Genomic DNA, 23,370 nt, shown 5'->3' on the forward strand with positions numbered 1-23,370 from the left:
AGCTGACAGATGGCCGCCCCTCTCCATTCCGCTCCAGAGTAACACAGTAACTGGTTTTTCCTCCGCCGTTGACCTTGCCACAGCCAGCCAGCAATCCAGGCTGGCACTCGGCCTGTCGAACAGGAGGGTAATGAAGTCCAGCGCTGCTCACATGATTATTAAGGCTTTGACGCTGGGGGGCCTTTCAGAGCCCTATTCCCCTTCTCTCTCCTCCCCTGCCCACCATTCAAACAGCCAAACTTTGATGAGCATGGTCATTCGTCACATGGTACTTTGGAAAACCACCACTGTGCTCCATAAAGAGAATTAAACTTTCTTTTTGCCAGACTCTTTTGGAGTCTGTTTGTGTTTTAAAATAAACCACTCCACACCTATGAAACATACCAAACCACAGTTTAGGGAACAATGTTGAGATTCTATCCTGTTCAGCTGCACATGATGACCAATGCTGTCATAGCATGCATTTAATTCTAAAAACACATTAAGTAAGAGGCACTACTCCAGGTTAGATCAGGTTTGTCACACCACTATTGCTGCTGACAAACACCTAAAAGCAATGCAGTTCTGTGGCAGGACAGCACTTAATGCTCTCTAGATGTCTCCATTACCACAAGCATCTCTAGGCATGCTTGGAACCTTGGTACCATTACGGCCAGACTGGGATTCGAGAGGTGTGGGTTGCAGCTCTGACCTTTCACTAAGGCAAGGCTGTCTGTTTGCACTTCTGCCATATGCCCCCGCCCACTCCAGTCATACTGCTAAGCAACCCCATCAGAACAGGGGTGCACATATACCTTCACCCTTAGTGACACCTTGGAGACCACAGGGAGAAGACGTAATGCAGAGGTTAATTCTGATCATCCAGTATTTATGGCTTTCACTTCAGAACAAGGGTCGGTATTAACACTCTAAAGGAGACATCTCTTCTTTATATCAATAAAAGATATCAGAAGGACAGTCTGGAGGAGCTTTTGTTTGCTCAGGTTATCCAAGTCCTAAACAGAGATGCTATTTAAAAGGAAACTATTGTCTACAACATGTAGAGAAATGTCTGGTGTTCATTTAGGCTGTGTGAGAGAGCAAGACTTAAACTGTGTCACCACCTTACCGACTTAGTTGCTATATCTAAAGAATATTCCGACCCCCAAAACAGCGCTTTTTCAAGAAGGCGTCTAACGATAAATCTCGAGTTTGCGTCTGGTTTTATTAGAGTCTTTTGGAGCTTATGTCACGGAACAAGAAACACAGGTGAGTTAAGTGACTGGCTCTATGTGTCAAATGCACTGATTTACTTTTGTACATTTACAAATGTACAATTGAACATTTACATTTGTCAGGGTGTTTTTACTCATTGTTTGTCTTTCACACAATGTTATTCCTCTCTCATAGAATTACCTGCACTTAACCAATTATGTAAATTAGACAATGAAGGATTTTTGCGGCTTTGAGGAAAGCCGATAGCTACTTTCCTTACTGAGGAGTTGGCATAAGTGAACCTGAAGCACATACCAAGAAGGCTGGGTGAAGTAAAGTTATTCAGAATTTCTCACCTTTACAGCCATTTGGACATCTCAGAGTTAAAGCAAGGATTGACATTTCTCGGGATTGCACACGGAGACAGCTATTTTAGTAACGCTTGTCACGCTAACCATATTAATTGCTAAAATAAGGGGTTGAAAACAGTTTAATGTCTTTGTTTTAAAATTAGCAAAACCCTGTTTCACGTAAACTGCTCTGAGATAAAAACCAGAAAATAACATATTTTCATCTATTTCATGTACTCTGAAATTATAGTTCTAAAAGAGAAATGAGAATCAGCTCAAATTATTCTCTACATGTCAAGAGGTTTACAAGAAATAGAAAATGGAATTGGCAAAGAAAAAATATCTATACATGTCTAGTGCTAAAGAATGCTTGCCGAGTATTAAGATAATCATTTACCTTGAGCACAGATTATAGAAATTACTACAAATGAACACATTTTGACCAAGAAGCCACCCCCAATTCGCCACTGCGACACCAACCCAACAATTGCAATGCAGCGAGGGGCAGTGAGCGCCTGCTCAGAGTTTGTACAAGCAGGCTGTATGAACTGAGAGCATCAGATATTTTCTCACATGTTGGCCTAGTCTGTGAGGTGCGGGGAAATGTCAGGAAAATCAATAGATAAGGACCACATCAGACCCAGCTTGTCTGGCCTAGCAACAGAGCATCCCCATGGTGATGTCAATTACCTCTGCTTTACAAAAAAAACCCACTGGGAAGAGTCTCTGCAAGGCTGTAAAACTTTTAACGCAGTCTCCTAGTTACATCAAGGAATTTGTAGGAACTCTTTTTACCTACTTTTTCTGTAAAATAAAGAATGTATGAATCTTATTGATGGCTGTTTTTTAGCAACTCGCACTGATTTCTATTCTCCTCATGGACCTCACATTAGTCAGGAAGAGGTATAATGTAACGAGCAGTAAGGTGCACATAATTGCATATTAGCAGCAACACACTTGGCTGCACGGGAGGTGACTGTGCTAACGAACAGAGAGGCGTTATTAATCACCAATTAATAAAAGCAGGGAGATATCACACTCAGTGTATGGCACGCATGGATTGCTTTGTTTCCAGTGGCTGGTCCAAACCTGTTCTCTTATTTATTTCATAAGATTGATCCTGTTCCTGTGCTGTGTTGTTTATTGAGTTCTGACTCTGATCCAGCACCCCCCAGGAGTCAAACGAGAAGTGTTTGGTCATGTTTGTTAACAGATTACATGTGTATATCCTCTATGAATGAGTCCTAGAAACTGTGGGAACACCATCAGACATGCCTAATCAAAGATGATTATAGGAAAAGAAACAAAGCAAGAAAATCCCGTGTTCTGCTTATGCATTAGGAGTAAGAAAAAGGGTAAAAAATGTGTTTCCACAAGGGCACACACAGTGATGGAAACCATATAATCAACATACAACAGGCCAAGTTGCTCCAGGGGCCCAAGACAAGAGGATATGTGTCAAGGATAATTTTGAAACCCTTAGGAAGAGACAAAACAAGGCTTTCAGCTTCAAAAACTGTTACTGTGTGCCTCCTGTCGGTTTCTCCTCTAAGAGCCAACACAGTGTGTTTTGCCAGGTTGGAGCTCAGTTAATATGAACATGTAAGAGCTAAATACTGAAACAGAGGAAAACGGGGAGCTAGCGGAAATGGAGAACAGAGAGGAAAGGAGCAGGAGAAAAGAGGAGAGCTAAAGGCCTCTCGCTCGCTCTCCTCTCCAGCTCTATAACGGCCCACAGTGCCTGCTTCACACAGAGCGGCCAGCTGTACAGCAAATGTGCCTTTCCCTCTCCGCCCCCAAACCTTTCCACCCCTCCGGTGCCCCCCAACCCCCCTTTGCCTGGGCTGACCAGGCCACCGGCTCCTCTCTGCGAGAGAGGGCTCCTCCCTGACTTGGCTTCGAGCTTGCCGTTGTCACCAACCCAACAAATCTTTGTAGAGGTGACCCCAAAAACTGTTTTCCAGGAGGTAGTTTGGTTTTGTTTGTTTACAGTTATCCTTCTGCGCCCTGCCTCCTTGGCAGTTGCTGCTAAGAGTGGGCAGAAGCAAGATGACAATAGGATAGAAGAAAGAAAGAACAATAAAAAAAACTTCAAATGACCTCTCACCTTCAAAACCCTTTAAGACTGAGCCCAAGCTTCAAAACATGTTGTGGCTCTGAAAATCCATACAGGGACATTTGAAACAGAGCGATAAATGGGCCAAACTTGCCCCCCATGAGGCTCCAAATGTCATAGTTTACACTAGGGTCAAAGTGAAGCAATGGGGTGTCATGATGGCATGCTGATAAAACCAAACAGGCTTTTGTATCAGTGAAAGACCTTCCAAAGTCCTCTTAAAAAACAAAATAAAAAAAGGTAACTTTGAAAAACTTCATCAATTTTAAACATTTGCCGAAGTGTGTCAGATATTAAAATTGAGTTTAATGATAAAAAGATCAATCTTGCAATCTGCAGGAAAAAGTAGAAATTGAAAGGATTGATACAAACTATAACAGCTGAAAGCTGTAAAAATTTGCCTGTCTCTGGAGACAAATCGGACACCCTCGATTCTGTAAGTGTGCCATGCCAAAAAAACTCTAAAGTAAAGAGTGGCCAGCTGTCTTCTGGCCTGCTATTAAATTGCTCCTTGGATGGTGGCGATATCATTTTTTTCTCCATAGGAGTATCACACCAGGTCCCCAAACAGAGCGACCAGCTGTACAGCAAATGTGTACTGATCCATCTGGGCCCTAGTAGACTGCAGCCTCCATCTTAAGACACGTGGGGCTGTTCACGGGCTTGGCTTGGGCCGGTCTGCAACACACCCCCTCTGCAACCGTGGCCTCCTTCTTCCCTTTTATGTACCTCCTTTATCATAGTAAATATTGAGTAGCAGTGCTCCAGGTCCGGTCTTTATGCCTGAACCAGGACAGTCATCTTCCAACTGTAAAGTCCATGCATCAAAATGCACTGACAGTCTTACAGAAGAGCCAGGTACAACCATTTCACCTTAATGGGAGGGGGTGAAGGTGGGGGCTCATTATATTTGCTTTGGAGAAACTATTGTATTACACAGGCAGCTAATAAGAATGCGTCTGGGTGAGGTGGGCTTGGGTTCTGTTGTTCCATACATTTAGTAGTATAGTTATGTCACATCACATCACTATATATAGAGTTATCAGTGTGAACTTACACCATGGAGCGGGGCATGGATGAAAACAACACCCCTATGAATCCAGCGTCTGCTCCATTACCTACGCTAATAACGCTGACAGCTGAGCGGAGATGACCCCATCCCCCTGTTTCCCCTCTCCTGTGCAGATGGTCATTAAAAGGAGAAAGTGTCCCTTTTTTCTGTGGAGAAGGTATTTAGAGTTTTGTCCAAATGACAATTTTTGGGGGGTTTTTAGCCATGCATTGCAGACTAGAATTTTAAGCATATTCAGCACTTAAAGAACCACTATTATTAATAGTAAGTATTCAATCCCACTGGACTGTTTTCACGTTTTATCATCACAATGTAATTTATTGGGATTTCTTCTGATAAATAAATCAAAGTAGCACATTATTTTATAGTGGAAAGAAAATTATACACAGTTTTCAGGTTTTATGCGCTCATTTGTTTTAAGCTTTTTATACTCCAATAAAATAAAATTCAGTGCAACCAAATTACTACAAGTCAATATAGTCCACCTGTGTGTAATTTAAACTCAGTGGAAAAACTGCAGTTCTAAGACCTTGGAGGTATGTCATAAAGACCAAGGAACACCCCAGACAGGTCAGTGCTAGATTATTGTTAATCCATAATCCAAAATAGACGCATTATGGTGCAAACTGAGACATGACCCTCACCTAAACTGACAGACTGAGCAAGGAGTGCATTGTTCAGAGAAGCAGCTAAGAAACCTGTGGTAGATTTAGAGGAGGTGCAGAGTTCCACAACTTAGGTGGGAGAATTGGTTGATACAACTATTAGTTGCTCCCTCCAAGAATCTGGTCATCATGAAAGAGTGACAAGAAGAAGGTCACTGTTGTAAGAAAGCAATGGGAAGTCCCATTTTCAGGTTACCACGAGGCATATAGGGACACAGAAAGCATGTGAAACAAGATGTTCTTGTTAGATAAGACCAAAACCGAACTTGCTGGTCTATATTCAAAACAGGATGTGCAGAGGAAAACACTGAACTTCACCCTGAAGATGCCTGTGACACGTGGTGGTGGCCGTATTATGCTGTGGGCTTTGATTCAGCAAGGACATAGAAACTGGTTGGAGCTGATGGAACTATGGTTAAAGCAAAATACAAGGTAATCCTAAAAGAAAACTGCAAAAGACTTCAGACTTTGGCTGAGGTTTCAGCATGACAATGGTATACAGCCAGAGGTACAATTGGATGGTTTAGATGAAAGCATAACCAAAGTTGGAATGGGCCACTAAAAGCCTAGCCCTAAATTTAATTAAGAATATGTGGCATGGTTTGAAAATTGATGTTCACAGGCACTCTACATCCAATTTGACTGAGCTTGAGCTATTTTGCAAAGAACAATGGGGAGAAATTACCTGTCTGTACATGTGCAAAGATGTTGGAGACATTCTCCAAAAGATATGCAGCTGCGACTGCAGCAAAAGTGGTTCTACAAAGCATTGACTGAATACAAATGCACACCAAACCTTTTAGATTTCTACTTGTAAAAGATTTTGCACATCATGTAATATTTTGAGCTACTCTTTGTGGTAATTTGTAATGGTCTATCACATAAAAGTCCAATGAAAAACAGTAAGGCTTAGAATTGTTTCGTCACAAAATGCAAAGGAAATTCAAGAGGTATGAACACTGGGGGCAAGGCGCTGCAAAATTGGGAACATTTCTTCACGTTCCAAATACAGGAACAAAATATTATGACTCATATCATGGCACATTATTCTTAAACACTACAACACTTAAACACGTCTTTGTTTTGTTCACCTTCTCTTTTGTTTCTGCTTGTTTTTCAATATTTTACAAACCATTAAATGAATGTGACTAAGAGAAACCTTTTGAAAAGTCAGATGAAACCTGTTATGTTGAATAAAAAGCAATTGCATATCATAGAAGTAAGACATCAGACAATAACCCAATCACCTATCCTCCTGTTATCTTAAGCTCTCCGAATTCCACTATTATGAGGGAACTGTGTGCTTGTGCGGCTGAAAGACATAAAATAACCAGTAGGGTGGTTTGTTTTCTACCCTCCCAGTGTGCTCCGTGACTGCCTTTGCGAGAGAAAGGACTAATGCTGGCATGGTACTGTATTAGGCACCCCCAGTAGACTAGTGGGTGAGCAGATCGCAAAGATGAATACAAAACACACACCTACACACCCTCAGCTCGTCTCTCTCTTTTGCAAATACGCCGCAGAATCAAAATCACAAATCACATGCCTCTGATTGTTTATGCACAAACAGTGGGCCCCTGATAGAATTGCCTACCAGTCCTGATAGAATTGCCCACCGTGTTTAAATTCACCTGCGCCTAGAAGCATGTCCCAAACAGAGAGGCGGTTTGGTTCCAGATCAATGAGTCTCTCCCCCACTGAAGACAACAGATAATGCAGGGTAATGAAAGAGCCGCCAAACGAGCTGAATAAATGAATGAATAAAGGAACGTGAGACCGGAATTCAGACGCCTACTTACTGCAGGCAAGAAAACCTGCTTTCCAATTGTCTCCTCTCTCCAAATTATTCTGCCTGCATACAAATGGCAACCAAAAGTGAAGACATTTTGAAAATGTGGAGATTGGTTTTACACTGGCACTCGCAGCTTAGGAATCTTGTAAAGACAAGGCATAAATTTGTGATATTTTTTTGTAATATACAATGTATTATTCATTTTCCGGTTGAATGAATGCAATTAAATGCACATTGTATGAAAATATAGTACAAAACATATTTAAATTTAAGAGGAGTGCTGATGTAAAAAGATGCATCAAATGGATCAGCTAAACAAAAGCAACAAAGGAAAAAAAAGTACAGGAATGTGAAAATTTCTTGAAAAATGTCAAAAGCTTTGCAAGTATTTTTAAACAGTTCCAGAAGAATTTGCTTGGTACTGAATACATATTCAGCTTTATAGAATAGGTTTGAATGGAGATATTCTCCTCCACAAGCATGCAAAAATCAATCACATGCAGGGAAAAATAAAACTCGCAAGATAATGAAAGCACAACACTGGGGATGCATTTGATGGTCAAAATATTAAAATAATTCCACCTATTTGGTGATGTGATCCGGGCACTTGTAAGCCTGAATGAGACAGGGTCAAATATTTCAGTATTTAATCATAACGTTTAATATATGATTCATCCTTTAAAAAGTGGCCAAACTCTTTCTGTAACTGTTATACATAAATTGGGAAAATTCTCTTTAATGATTTGCCTACTTTATAGATGACAGTCACAGAAAATCATTCCATAAAACATTAGAATTTTATACCTGAAGGCCACATTGATTGATTATACGTCAGATTATAGACAAATTGATAAATTACACAAGTGCTGCTGATGCAGAAATGAGACAGAATAAAGATTAAATGAAAAAGAAAGCAGTCTTTCCTACCCAGCATGTGGTTGGCCACATGAACTTGGATGTCCCACTCGCTGTAGAACACCATCTGACATTTGATGCACTGGTATGTCTTCTTCTGTGAATACGAAAACAGGAATCAAAGACAGTTTTAAGCAACATATAACTGCAACTGCTCTAGCAATTTGATTCAATGATACACTGACATATTTTTTAAGCAATTGCTTAACCTTAGTACCATTAATCTAATTGAACACAAAAATGACCAGCAATACCTCCTCAGTTTGTGAGGGGCTGGCTCTCGGCATTGGTGACACCTGGGGGGTCTTAAGCTGCCCGCTGTTGCTATCCCCACCTTGTTCCCGATGAACCGTCTGGACGTGGTTTTGCAGCTCGGCCTCAGTCTCAAATTTCACATTGCAGCTGGAACAGCGTGTCTTGATGGCAGACAATGAAGACGTGGAAGAGGAAGAGGATGATGATGAGACACCCTTGCCTTTTCCATCTCCAGGGCTCAAACTCTCCCTTTGTACCCACGCCAAAGCAGTTGTTGCAGGAGTTGTGGCCTGTAGCTGCTGTTGCCTTCCTCCATTCACCGTCGGGCTGGAGCTTTTGGAGCCAGCAGCTGTCACACAGGATGCGCAAAGTCCATAAGGCAGCCCGTTAATGTCCAGCTTCACTAGGTCTAGTTTGGACCGGAAATCTTTCAGGCAAGAGGCACACTTAAAAAGCTTTTGAGCGTGGTGTAGCTGTTGGTTTTGAGAGATGGCATTGTTGCGACCCATAGGTTGGTTGGAGGACATAGTGCCTGTCTTCTGCATGTGAAAGGTACCGTGGATCTTGAGCTCCAATGTGGAGGTCACAGTCTGCATGCACACCACACAGCGAAAACCTGTCAGAGAGTTCCTCAGGTCAGGGTGCAACTGGCAATGCTCAAGGAAGTCTTCCTCACTATGCAGCGGCATCTTACAAATGCGGCAGCTGCCTGTGTCCAGACTCTTGCTATGGGTAACCTTGTGCTCTGTCAGGGTGAGCAAGGAAGGGAAGCGTTCCCCACAAATTGGACACATGTAGTGTTTTACAGGCCCAAGGTGAGTCTGCATATGTTCCCTCAGCCCAGCTTCAGAGAAGAAGGTACGGGAACAAACATTGCACTTGTGATTGCCCTTGATCATTTCAGCTTTTCTTTTGATCATTGCACTCTCACCGGGGCGGATATTGTGATCTCTTAACTGGTGGTTAGTGAGGAGGGACTCCATAGTGTAAGATGCCCCACATATTTCACACCCATACATGGGTTCAGCTGTGTCCACCTCTTCCTCACTTCCATCATGGCTGTTTTGGGACTCCACCACAGATCCTCCACCTGCTCCAGGACCATGACTGTTAGTTAAGAGACCTTGGATTTCAGTGTCTTCTTTAGGCTGGCCTTCCCCACCACCTATGGTAGACCCATTAGTGCCGCAATTCTGGGTCTTTCCCTCAAACACACAGTGTTTCTCCCTTAAATGCTTCTCTAGAAGGACAATGGCATGGAAGGCTTTACTGCAGAAACGACAGTTGTACTTCTTGCTGTGGGTGGTAATGTGGCACTGGAGCTCCACCTCCGTGCCAAAGGACTCTCCACAAAAAATGCATCGGTGGGCACGTCCTTGGTTCTCCAGATGGCTGTGTTTCACATGCAGCTGTAGGTCAGTCTCATGTCTGAAGTCCCAGTTGCAGGATGTGCAACGATACACCTTCTTCTCGTTGCTATGCTTTACAGCCAGGTGAAGTTGGGTAGACACTTTTGAGTCAAAGACCTCCTGGCATAGAGTGCATCGAAAGAAAACAAAAGTGTGCATGTCAAGAAGGTGCTTCTGCAGGTCATCCACTGAAGTGAACTGCTTGTCACAGCTTTCACAAATGTAGTAGGTGGAGGTAATTGTGAAGTGAATTGTCACATGCTTCAGTAAAGATTCTTGGTTGGGGAACTCTTTGTTGCACTGGGGACAAGTGAGCTGAGGCTGTAGACCATCTAAATGAGTTTTAAGGTGAGTCTGGAAAAGGTCTAAACTTGTATACTTGGCACCACATTGGTTACATATGAACTCACTGGTAGTGCGTGAGGCAGAGCCGCCCTGTTTTAGCATGGCAGTTTGTTCCACAGATATTGGTGAAGAGGGACTGAGAGTGCGCAAAGATTTCTTTCCATTGTTAATGTAGTTCAGTGCCAGAGGAATGTTCTTGTGATTCTCCTTAATGTGCTTGTTGAGTTTCAAAACACTGTTGAATATGGGGGAGTTGGTGCAATATGAACAGGAGTAAACTTCTACTATAGGCTCTTTGGGAGTTACAGCCAAGGGTGAGTCAAACCGCAGGCTTCCTCCATCACAGTGTGTCTGACGAACATGCTCTTCTAATGTAGCCTCAGTCAAAAACCCCATGAAGCATTGGGGGCAGAAGAAGGCATTGCTCTCCTTGGCAACAGGACTGGGAAAACCATGGGAGCAGCGGATGTGCTCCTGTAGGGCATTAAGGTCACTTAACACCTCAGGGCAAAAGTTACACTGAAGGAGGGCATCGGACAGGCTGGCTAACAGGGCAGCATGGTCTTCTGCATTGTGGATCTGTTTAAGATGTTCATTTAGGTTTAACAGCGAGGGCAGAACCTCTAAACAAAACTGGCAAGTATGAGCTTGCTCTGGCTTGTCCAGATGCATGGTTCGTAGGTGAATTTGAAGCACAGCCAAGCTAGAGAATACTTGTTTGTTGCAGTAAATGCAACTGTAGGAGATTTTAGGCTGTTTTGAGGATCTCCCTCCCAAGTCAGATGTGTTTTGTGAAGCTCTCTTTCTCCTTCCTCTTGTCTTGGCCACAGGTGGTGCTGTCTCCACCATCGTAGAGCTGTCAACAGAAAGATTGGAGTCAGGAGTGGTGCTAGAGACAGACGTGTAGCCCACAGTGAGCAAGGAAGGGCTGTTGCTATGATTACTAGATTCGGGGAGTTGGTGGATATCCATATGAGCATAGAGGTCCTCAACAGACAAAAAGTGCTCGGAGCAGATGGTACAGGTATGGCCCTTTCTATCTCGGCTGTGGGCCTGGTCAATGTGGGTCAGCAGGGTACCCTCATCACTGAAGGGCTCGTGGCAGTAGATGCACTGCAGGGTGGCCCCAAGGCCTCCGTCTTCAGATGGAGAACATTCAGGGTGACACTCTGCAATGTGCCGCTGTAGCTCCTCTGGGACATCAAACCCTTCCTCACACCGACTGCACTTTCGGGTTTCTTTTAGTTTCCATTCGTCAGCTCTATTAAAGCCCGAGCTGCCACCATCTTTGCCCCTTTCATGTACTTGCATGTGGCCGTGGAGGGAGCTGGAGGAGAGAAAGCCTCGACGGCACACAGGGCACTTGTGGGGTTTGTTGGAGGCGTGGGTTTTCATGTGGATTTTGAGGTGATCACTGCGGGAGAAGGCGGAGTCACACTCTCCACAGTGGTACTTTTTATCACCGGTGTGTAGCTTCACGTGCCGGTCTCGGCTCCGCTTATGTTTAAACAAGCGACTGCAAAACGTGCAGCTGAATGGGAGCTTATCACCGTGACTCTGTTCGTGACGCTTGAGGAAGCTTAAGCGGCTGAAGGACTTGTCACAGAACTGGCACGGGTACGGCAGACCAGGGCCTCCTTCTTCCTCTCCAAATTCGTAGTCCTCGCAGTTTCCTGGAGAAGCCTGATCTTTACTGGACGGAGATGATGCTGGCCAAGAACAAGATGGGTCATCCTCGAGATCAGCACCATCTGGAGAAGAAGATAGGGCGAAGTAAAAGACAAAGTAGATGGGGAAAAAAAGAAGACTGCATTAGCAAAGTGTTTTCTAAGATTTTGCACAAATTTATTTAGCTCAGTTATTTGAATAGAAAAGGTGCGGCACCATGGTGTTGTTTGTCATAGACAAGCTTTGGTGAATGAATTTAGATTTTTTTATAGTGCACTATATATTTTTTATTCTTCAGCTGCTTCAGCTGAAACAATGCCTCTCCTTGGTGTTATCTAAAAAGTAAAATCTAAATATGCAATTTAAAAATATAATTAGTGAAGAGAATAAGTGAAAATACTTTTACTACAATTAACCTTGTATGTGGCCATGTAATGGCTTAGCCCACTGTGATTAAAAACACAATCTTTCTGACATTTAAAGCCAACACAAGACTGTCGGTTTACTTTAGGATGTAGGCACCGCATGAGGTAAATTAGAACATTTGTATTATTCCTGAACACTCACTAGAATATTTCTTAAAACAACAAGAGCCTATCAAATAGCCTTAAGAAAAGAGGAGGGGAAAACAAGCTGAATTCTGTTTTCAAGAAAGAACAAGAAGTACAAATGTGCAGCTTGGTTGGAGCAAAAGGTTAATGCGAAATAGATTTTCTTTATGAAACATTATTTTAAAAATAAAAGTAATCATATCCAAAAGCATTGTTACCAGTTTTGTATTAATGGTGAGTGCTAACCTGTGAGACAGATAACTCTGAAGGGTTGAGAGAATCATGAGCTGTAGCAGGGAGGTAAATTCGGAGAGGACAGGGAAGAGGAAACGGAGAAGCTAAATATCCCACTCAAGGCCGAACAGGTGCAGCAAAACCAGTTAAATAATAAAAATTGCCATATTCTTTTTTACAGTTGCTCTAAGGTGTCCCTACATACATTGTTTCACTGCCAACATTCCAATCCAATGGCTCATTGTACGCTGATATGAGTGGAAAACACAGAACGCTGCTTTCCAAAGGTTCAGAGGGTTACAGACCACTTCTTCCCGCTGCCGAACTCTAAGTGCTGTGAACTTCCTTACCTAAATAACAACTTAATCCCAGCCCCTTCAGAAAAAAAAATCTTTGTCAAAAGGCCATAACTTGGAATGGGAAAAACAAGAGGAAACTGCTAAGATTTATGAGAGGGATGGAGGAAAAGCATAAGCTTTTTCCAGGATCCAACCACTTTATTCTCCTTCAGCTGAGAAATCGAAGTCCCTCTCCCTCTCTTTTTCTCTCCCTCTCAATTTCTGTTGTTTTTTTGCTGTGAGATCTGCCCTTTGTCAGGATATCATGCCCTCTCTGAGCACTTACCCCCATCAGGGCCTATCTTCAGGAAACAGATGGGGTCGGAGGCCATTCCCTTGCCCCTCCAAACTGCTGAAAGCGGCACATTGAGAGCCCACCTCCACACCGTGGCCCTCCCGGAAACCTCCCACCCCTGGCAAGGCGCCCACTCTGCACACACATCTCACTCAAGGAGCGAACCTTGCCTTATTTACTCACTTTATCTCCCATCCATGTCTTAATGTTTTCTTTCTCTGTGGTTTGAGGGAGGATGAGTGACTCAGTGCGATGCCCTCCTCCACAGAGGGGGCGGATCTGCCCTATCTCGTAGCACCTCTCAGGGTACAGAAGACAGTGCAAGAAAAATGACCTCAGCCAATGCCTTACAGTCAAACATATTGGCTTGGAGACAATAGTATAAAACAAACAAATAAATGGGGCTGCATACAAGGCTAAATGAAATTCTACTGCCTTAAATGAGGATGAATTTGCCTAGAGACATTTCAAAGCTGTCAGGAGAACCTTCCATTTTGATGTTTGTTTACATGATGTACATTATTTATTTAGTGACTTACTCTAATAACACACATAAATAAAAGAATGTCTGTGTGGGGCCTGAGGGAGCTGAAAGCACTTTTGGAGTTAAATTAACAAAAAGATTATGTTTAGATATGTAAACTGATTATAGTGGAGTTGAGATATATTCCAAAAATATCAACTAAATTGTGTTATTTGTCAATGCCACTATTAATATTTAACAATGTACCTAATTTGCACCTACTTTATTTGATTGCACTACAACATTTAGCTATATAAGTGCCAAGAATCAAAAGTCCCACATTTTTCTTTCTGTAGATAACAGACATTTCTGAGAACCATAAACATAATCAATCTGTGCACCTGCTTAGGGCCAAGTGCTGGTCTGGGGGCCCCATACAACCTTGGGCTGGCTCTGCTGGGCATCCACAGTTAAAATCTTTCTTTTTTTTACTGTGTAAATTAATGACTGGGATTTAAAAAGATTTTCAAAAACCACAAACTTAAAAACTAAAACTAGATTAAATAAATTGAATTAAAATGGATGTGTCCCTTTATACAAGTTATTCAAATGTGTATTCAGTTTGCTGACAGTATGGCTAACCATTGTTCAAATCAGGTCCAATTAATGAATGCCATTCATAGGTGTTATTAAAATTCAAATTAAAAACACAAAAACCAGTTTTAAACTTCAAAATAATTAACTCTAAAGCAAAGAAAGTAAACAAGGACTAATATTAGAGATGCACTGATCACCCTTTCCCTGAATGATACTGATTTACTGTTTACTTTGAGGGCCAACCTGACAATTCCAATTCTGACCAATTCTGCTTTTTTATGGACCACAAAACATAGAAGAGAAAACCTGTGGTACGGTTTTATGATAAAAATAGACAATTTTAATCCAACAGAAAATGAAGGACTTTTCCACATTTATGCATCAAAACATTTCTCCCTAACCTCATAGGGGGAAAAAAATCTGATTTCTCAGAATATTGACAGAATAAATAAAATCCAAGGACAATTTTCCAAATCTGATCTTTTGCCCATTGATTCGTACCTCCCTATCTAATACGCCTCTTTGCAAAGCTGAGATGTTAAAACTTTTCTTTTGTCAAATTACCAGATGCTGCTATTTTTTTTAAGAAAGAGTGAGACATAAATGTCAGTGTGAGGTAATTTATAACTTCAATTTTGAAATCGAAAATTTGCTCAGATTGACTTGTGTGTAAATATCAATCTTTACAATCAAAAAGCTGTTTGAACAGAACAAAAGATGAGATGATGGATTTTACAAAAAGCAAAACGTTACTCAAAACAATTTCATGTTCACAATGGACAATCTCAGGAGGCACAAGCTGATGATTTCACCATATCCCTCACATTCCTTTAACCTTAACATCATTAAAAAAATGTTGGCTACACATCAAACAATCGGTGCAAGCAAGACAAACCTTCTAGGTTTGTCTTGCAGAAAAAACAGACGGAACTCTGCTAATAGAAACTGAAACACCAGGAGAAGAGAACAAAAAGCATCATATAGGGTGCCAAATGTTGCTATAAATAAAAATGGAATGAATGTAGTTAAATTAATTGCAATTGATGAATGAATCTATAAATATTAAGGCATGATATATGAAAACTTTGTTTTTCAAAGAAAAACCGAGAACAGCCTAATAAAAAGGCAACACATTACTTTGTCCGTCGCCTATATAGACACACACGCTAACTTTATTAGTAAGACACCAACTACCATTCCACAAAATGCACTTTCACTTCTGAACATACTTCTATGTGCACACATGTCATGCACAAGCATCCACAGACAGAAAAGTGGCCGAAAACAAGTGTGAACAACTGCAGATGAAAGAACAATCTTCCTCTGGAGACAACAAGGGTAACGAAGGAGAGAGACTTGTTTTCTTTTCCTTCTTCACCCAGACAAGAAATGCCCAGGCCTCAGCAGCAGCCTGAGTAAATAAAAGAACGGGCCTTATTTCCCTGTCTCTCGGGCCGGGGGCCTGTGCACGCCAGTGCTCTCTGTGCGGCTGCCAAAGGGGATGCTGGGGCTTGAAAAACTACACCCTGCAGCTGAAGGGCTTTCTTTGTTGGTCAGCCAAGGCCTTCCTGAGCATCCTCCAGCCAACAGCCTGTCACGTCCTGGGAGGAAGACCTCCATCTTAAGACCTGTCCCTCACAGGGAGTTCTGTCCCTAACCCCCTCACTATTTCTTTTTTAAAGCTCTTCTATATGTAACAAAACAACCGGATTTGGAGGACTGCTGTAAGGAATGATGTGAAATGAGCCACCATTTTTATTTTACTAAAAGAGTAAGACAAAGCTAACTAAGCTAAATGACATCAAAACGGTCTAAAAGGTAATTTAAAAATAATGCTTTCTCTGCAGGTTCTATGCTGTCAAATGCATGACGAAGACATCTGTGGGCTTGTTCCAATTAGTTATTTCCTAATTCTTGTGGTGAAAAGAAAAAATAAAACCCCTTTCTCACACGCAGGTCTCAGTTTCCTCTTAGCCAGTCTGAACTACTCTTTGTGCTCCACTTCCTCTGTGTTCATTTATAGCACCGTCTTCCAAAGTAAATAGTCTTGCTCAAACAAGATTCTTAATGCCAGGAAAAGGTAAGTTTGCCTTTTTAGTAAACACCGGCACAGTTTTCAAAAGCCCTGAGGAATGCTTATTTATGCAATTAAATATTTAGAAAATTAACTTCATATATAGATATGTTTTCAAAAGATAGAGTCATTATTTATCCTGATGACATTCTTTCCCATTTGGTATGTATTACATATGGCGGCACAGCTGTCTGAAAGCTGGAGAGCTATAATTGATTTCAGCATAGACATATACTGTACTGTATGTTTTTAACTATTTAAGACAAAAAGCAGTAAAAGAGGACAGAAGAACACACACAAAAATAGGTCCTCTATAATTAAGATTCCAATTCCAAAATATAATTTTCTTTTGTTTAAAACAGAATAAAGTTGCGTTCATTGTAAGCCAATAAAACAGCCCCTTACACAAGTATCAAAATTTGATACACCAACAAAAAGTATAATTGTGAAGTGGAAGAAAAATGATAAATTCTTACAAATAGAAATCTGAAAAGTGTGGCATGCATTTGTATTTTGCCTCATATAACCAACCAAATGTCTCAAAAAATCACCTAATTAGTAACTAACGTCAACATTTGTGTAACCTAATCTCAGTATAAATACAGCTCTTCTGCTGGTGGCAACATCATTCTTGAGGAATAAAGTCCACTTGCCAAAAACTCTCTTTTTAAAAGAATGTATGAAAAAAATATATAAGCAAGGGCATTCTGCTGCTCCAAAACATTGACAAAAAACACATCAATTAAAAAATCTGTGTAAAAAAATGAAATACCAACTTTTTGAAATCTGATAAATCAAGCATTTTCCAATCACATAAATTAAAATAAACTATTCTTTTTCGCTGAGATTTTGTCTGAATATATCCTTACTTTTTATATTTACAGTTAAATTATTATTCATAATCCTGGCAGATTTAGACATTAAATAATTAGCATTAATCTAAAAATGTGTTCTTTAAGGGAAAGAGATGGATATATTTCAAAAGATAGTAAAACAATGTAAATTGAGTAATAGTTTTGAAAAACAAAAGTATCTACCTTGTTGGGATTTTTTTTAGTTAAAATCAGTAATGAGCAGAATAATCTCTATTTCCATTGCAGCAATCAAATCATTCTTATTATTGCTTCCACAGTTATTTTGTCAATTTATCTTTGGTGATGAGCTCCAGGTTTTTTAGATTGAAATGCATCCATGCTATTACCCTAATTTTTAGCTGTCTCCACAGGTGCTCTATCAGATTCAGCATGAAACTGGCTGGGCCACTCAAAATGTCTACATTACTTTCAATCAGAAGGAACATGCAGGTAAAATTAAAAGACTCTTTCAAACCTAAATCTGCCAGGGGTATGAATAATTGTGGGCTAAACGGTATATCTTTCTGACGCCTTTTCAAGGACAAAGCTTTTTGGATCTGGCAGCAGCTCATTATGGCTTATCACTGTCGGACAGCTCTCTATATTTAAAAAAAAAAGCTAACTCTTAGCCAGGTCTAGGACCTTATCTTATCAGAAAATGTATTTACTCCCGGTTATTTGTTGCTCTTAGAGCAAATCCCAAAAGCAGTGTTAGTGAAGCAGAAGCCTGTCCACGCTTTCAGCCGCCCAAAATCATCTCCTTCTCTGCTGTAGCAGAGATCTGTAAATGGCAGTTGTCATAAGAGAAGCGTTTGTATGAGCCCATTTGTGGCACATTGGGGATTGGGGATTCATTGAATAAACAAAAAGCTGACAACTTGTCTGATGTAACACCATGACCCTGCTTCACATTCAGTGTAGAGGGTGGGAGGGGGCCTCTTTTTACAGTTACTGGGAAAAACGGGGAGCCTTTCCCCAAGAGACAACGCATGTGTCATCTCCAGACTTTTTCCGTTCTGAAGCCCAAATAGAAGCTTGTGTCTGAACAGCACGTTGTCGTGTGTACAGCTCTGATTGTGACACAGTCATTTAAGATCTAACAGCAGAGGTGGCGAAAGAGATTTTTCACATTAACTACGATGCTTTACACTGTCTGTGACGAAGAGATGAGTGGGGAGGGTTTTTTAATTCTGGGATTAATTCCCTTCAGATGAGCAAATCATTCCGTTGATTCAGGACTGAGAGCTCAAAGGATGCAGAGCTTTTTGGAAGAGACCCAGTTTTGAGCTTTACTCACAGTGGTCCTGCTACATCCCAGTTAAAGACATCAAATCCAGTTAAAATCAATCACTGATAATTCCCAGAAGCTGTAAGCAAACGTGGCAGGCGGCTATTTTGGACTTTTTGTAATATGTAAACAAAAATGATGAATAAGTAAAAGAAGATGCAATTTAATATAATATTTCCTGGCACATATATTGTATAGTCTCTATGTGAGGGTGAGTGTGTAGACATCTGTCTCTCGCTTTATTTTTTTCTCAGCAAACACAATATGTTTTTACACATCATTGGGAAATGTTAGGTCCCTCTGCCCCTTTCCTTCAGATCAATCAAATCCACCGAGCTACATGATGTGAAGGAGGGGTTGTGTGAGACAACTGGAGAATCGGTGCACAAGATTGTCGTCTCTTAGTGGACGTACTGGAGTAAAAAAAAAAAAAAAAAAAACGTTGGCTGAAATAGGGAGCAACTTCCTGCAGTTTCATCAGCAAGTTACTTTGGTCAAACATCACATACGTCCAAAACACAAGACAACACAAAACTTCAAGGAGAATTGCTTACATCCCCAAACTGAAGTCAGCGGGGATATTTTTACGCCGGGCCTGACATAAAGAGCCGAAACATCAAGTGCTGCTCTGACTCTGTGGTGGGGGTGTCCATTATTCTGGCCCTCATGGCTCTGTCTCTCAACCATGGGGAAGCGGCAAACTGTCAACCACTTTGTCCACATTACCCACGTCCCCCAGCTCAGACAGGAGCACTTGGTCACTGTCCCAGAAATCTCAGTGCCCCAGTGGCATCCGGGGAAAGTTAGACAAATGGAAGGCCAGAGGAAGAAAAGTAGGGCGGCCAGTCATCCTTTACAGTCCGTGCTGTTATTTTTTTCTGTGATAGCATGACACAAATAACATTATATTGCACATATCAGTGCATGTAATGTTTATCAGGATGAAGGGGCTGAACATCTGATAATGTAACAATGTCTGAATTCTAAATGCATCTCAGCGAGGGCTATCTGCAGGGTTAAAGATTCTAATCCTCTACAACGACATGGAAGGCCCAGAACCCTCAGGTTATTTATTTAATGCTGTCTATTTTTCTTGTTCTGGAAAAATATCTAAGACTGCACGGCAGAAATTTTCACAAGTCATTTTTCCAAGTCCAAGTCAAGTCGCTGCTCTTAATGACAAGAAAAATACATTTCATATGCATCCCACTACTTTGCTGTTGGTTAGAATTCAAACCCTGCGCTGTTTATCCTCAGGCCTAATCTAATGAATACAAATTTATATTTTAATCTTTTAACATTTAATTTAGATGCAAAAACTACTATGAGATCTTTTAAATTATTTTGAAAATTGATGAAGTGCAGTATTTACCCGACTAGGTACATACATATGCATTTACACTACCGGTCAAACGTTTTAGATAAACTTTTTCATTTAATGGTTTTCCATATTTTCATGACAATTTAAATTGTAGATTCTCACAGAAGGTATCAAAACATATGGAATTATGCAGCAACCAAAAGTGTGAAATAACTCTGAACATCTCTTATATTTTAGATTCTTCAAAATATCCACCCTTTGCTTTGATTACTGCATTGAACCCTTTGTGTTTGTGTCTCGATGAGCTTCATGAGGGGGTCGCCTGAAATGGTGATCAGTCAGAATCTACATACAAGGTAAATAGTCATGAAGATAAACAAAACCATTAAATAAGAAAGTGAGTCTCAAGCTTTTGAACCGAAGTGTATGTTAAAAGAAAAAACAAGAGAAAGAGATTCACATCTCTAGCATTCTCTTCACAAATACCAATACCAATTCTGTGCCAGTAAGTGGCAACGACATCAACATTAAAATTCAAAACAAGATCCTAAGCACCACCAAAGCTGAAGATTAGATTAGTTTAGAATACTGCAATACTCTTTATGTGAGGCTGAGCCAGTCATTACTTAATTGACCTTAACTGGTTCAAAATGCTGCTGCTTGCCTCAACTGATACCGAAAAACAAGAACACATTACTGCTGTTTTAGCATCACTACATTCGCTTTCAGTACATTTCTGGATTGATTTTAAAGTTTTTTTATTAGTTTTGAAATGCTTAAATGGTCTCTCCCCTCAGTACTTGTACAACCTGATCCAGCTGAAAGTTTACTTAGGTCGGCAGATCAGTTACTGTTGGTCAACCCAAAGTCAAAGAGGAGGTTGAGAGGTGACCGAGCATTTTCAGTCGCTGCCCCCAAACTTTGGAATGAGCTGCCTTTGCAAATCAGACAGGCCGACTTAATTCCTGTTTTTTAAATCTTCTCCTAAAACAATTTTTTTTCTCTTTGGCTTTCAATCTTTGATCTTGGCTTTTACTGTTATATCAGCTGGTTATCATTGTTGCAGTTTTTATTTATGTTACTGTTTCCATGTTTGCTAGAACTTTTAAATCTGTGTATATTTGTGTTTTACTTTGTTCTTTCATCAGTGTACGGCATTTTGGTCACTGGTGTTGTTTTTTTAAGGGATTTATAAATAAAGTTGTAGTGAATTGTATAGCATTTAAAGAATTTCTTCATAACTATAATATCTTATGTTTATTTTCTGATACCGTCTAACTGTTCTACTGAGTCAAATATCTTCTTGTCTTACATGTGAAGTAGAAAAGCAGCCTGTATAAAGCCATATAGATATGAACAAAAAAATTATAAAAGCAGCTCTATTGTTTTTGTGGTTTCTTGCATAGAACGCAATTGTGTTCATGCACAAAGTGGGCTTCCATGTCATTGTTTTAAATAAGCTCCTAAAATCCAGTCCCCGCAGATGCATCAGAAACAGACGTTTTAAATATCTTCACTTTGGAAAGCACTGTTAAAAATATGTTTTCTCACCAAAAACTCATCTCAGTTTTGCAAAATATTTGTGGTAATTTGGAAAGCCACCTAAACAAGTAATTTAAACAATAAAATGGCCTTTGTTACATTTTGTATCGAGTTTATCTCTTCAATATATCATTTGGGGATTGGTTTGCGTTGCGAACGCCTATTCTCAGAATCTGCAATGGTGTTTTCTGGTAACAATGTTTAGGCCTTGCTCTATTGTTTTGCTTTTCCTTTCAAAGAAGAATGTATTACACGACTAGAGGGCAACGTCATGCTGATTTAAGAACAAAGAGGTTAACAGGACAATTAACACTAGAGACTTTTATTAAAACTACTAATCAGAAAAGGTTTCTAAAAGGTTATTATTCAGATTGCCTTCAAGACAACAATACTAATTTTATAGGTAAAGGCAAAGAAGTGGTTAAATTGGGATAAAGTCTTAGACTGAAACAAAATAGTTAGAAATGGAAAGAAAATGATGGATGCTCATTAAAAGTTCTAACAAATAAAAAAGTGTGGAGAGTATATGAAACCCTGCAGAGTTAGGTTATAAGCAACATCCCAAGCTTTGAGCATCTCACAAAGCAATGTTCAATCCATCATCAAAAAACGGAAAGAGCACAACTGCTAGCCCCTTTGGAAAGCATTGCTAAAAATCTCAGATTTCTCACCAGAAACACATATTGACAGGGAACACAAATGCAGGAGAAAATCTCAGTTTTGCTAAATATTTGTGGTAACGTGGAAAGCTACCTAAACATGTCACCAAGACATGTAGATTTAAGACATGTAGATTTAACATTGTTAGATTAAGCGTAATCTAACAGGCCCAGCAAATTGAGCATTAATCAGAGAAGCCGCCAGTAGGCTGATGCTAGCTTTGGAAGAGCTGCAAAGACGTACAGCTTAGGAGGGAGAAATGGTGGACGTAACAATTATGTGGTTGTCAATCAGTCAGTCATTTTCTAACGCTTCTTCCATAGCCGGTCACGGGGAAGCTGGTGCCTATCTCCAGCAGTCTATGGGCGGGAGGTGGGGTACACTCTGGACAGGTCGCCAGGCCATCGCGGGGCAACACAGACACACATGCACACACTCATTCCAAGGGCAATTTAGAGAAACCAATTAACCTAACGGTCATGTTTTTGGACTGTGGGAGGAAGCCGGAGTACCCAGAGAGAACCCATACATGCACAGGGAGAACATACAAACTCCATACAGAAATACCCCCGGCCGGGAGTCGAAACCAGGACCAAGGCAACAGTACTACCAACTGCGCCACCGTACACTTATGTAGTTGTGCACTCTACAAATCTGGGTTTTAGGGAAAAGTGCCAATAAGAAAGCCATCGTTGAAAGAAATCCATTATAAATCCTGTTTGCAGTTTGCAAAAGACACATAGGGGAATACCAAACATGTAGAAGAGGTGCACTCATCAGATGAGACTAAATTTTAACATTTTGGAGCACATGCTCAAGTATATGTATCACTCTGAACCATTGACACAACATTGCCATGCTGTGGGCAGGCTTTTCTTAATTAGGGACAGGAAAGCTGATCAAGTGAAGCTAAAAACAGGGCAATCCTGGAGCAAAACCTGACAAAGGCAGGAAGAAATTGTTCTTACTGGGGTATGTGTTTACAAGTACTGACTCAGAAGGGATGGAGGCAAAGGCAGCACACAGTTTTTTATTTGTAAAAAAAAAATAAAACCATGTACCATTTTCCTTTCATATTACAATAATTACAACTTTTGTTGAATGGGGCTGTAAAACCACAAAATAGGAACAGGTTTAAGGGTCATGATAACTTTTGCATGGCATTATATTTGTGAGTTCTAAGAAATGTAAAATATTTTTGTCTTTCATAATAAAGAAAAAAGTTGATGCTTTTGATTTAGTAAGTTCTGAAGGTTCTACAAAGCAAAATAATCCAGTTGGAGTTGTCTGCATGAGTGGGGCTGTAGCAGTTGAGATATCCTACCTACAACTGAGTGGGTTGTTGGTGTGAAGAGGAAAGGACAGTTGACCA

At 40.6% G+C, this 23,370-nt stretch overlaps 1 protein-coding gene across 7 annotated transcripts in view; it reads right to left on the reverse strand.

The window, feature by feature from the left end:
- Positions 1–23,370, reverse strand: part of LOC124869706 (zinc finger protein 521) — a 130,561-nt gene that overhangs the window by 64,490 nt on the left and 42,701 nt on the right. For 4 of the 7 annotated variants that reach the window (XM_047367763.1, XM_047367762.1, XM_047367757.1 and 1 more), the window contains exons 4-6: positions 8,359–11,864; positions 8,117–8,201; positions 7,772–7,804 (exon numbers count right to left, since the gene is read on the reverse strand). In XM_047367763.1, coding sequence (XP_047223719.1) covers positions 7,772–7,804; positions 8,117–8,201; positions 8,359–11,508 — 3,268 coding nt within the window. In that variant the 5' untranslated portion in view covers positions 11,509–11,864. The remainder of the gene's footprint in view (positions 1–7,771; positions 7,805–8,116; positions 8,202–8,358; positions 11,865–23,370) is intronic. The other 3 variants (XM_047367758.1, XM_047367760.1, XM_047367759.1) reach the window with 3 other exon arrangements.

This window comes from Girardinichthys multiradiatus, chromosome 6 (assembly GCF_021462225.1).
Source record: "Girardinichthys multiradiatus isolate DD_20200921_A chromosome 6, DD_fGirMul_XY1, whole genome shotgun sequence".
Lineage (NCBI taxonomy): Eukaryota > Metazoa > Chordata > Actinopteri > Cyprinodontiformes > Goodeidae > Girardinichthys > Girardinichthys multiradiatus.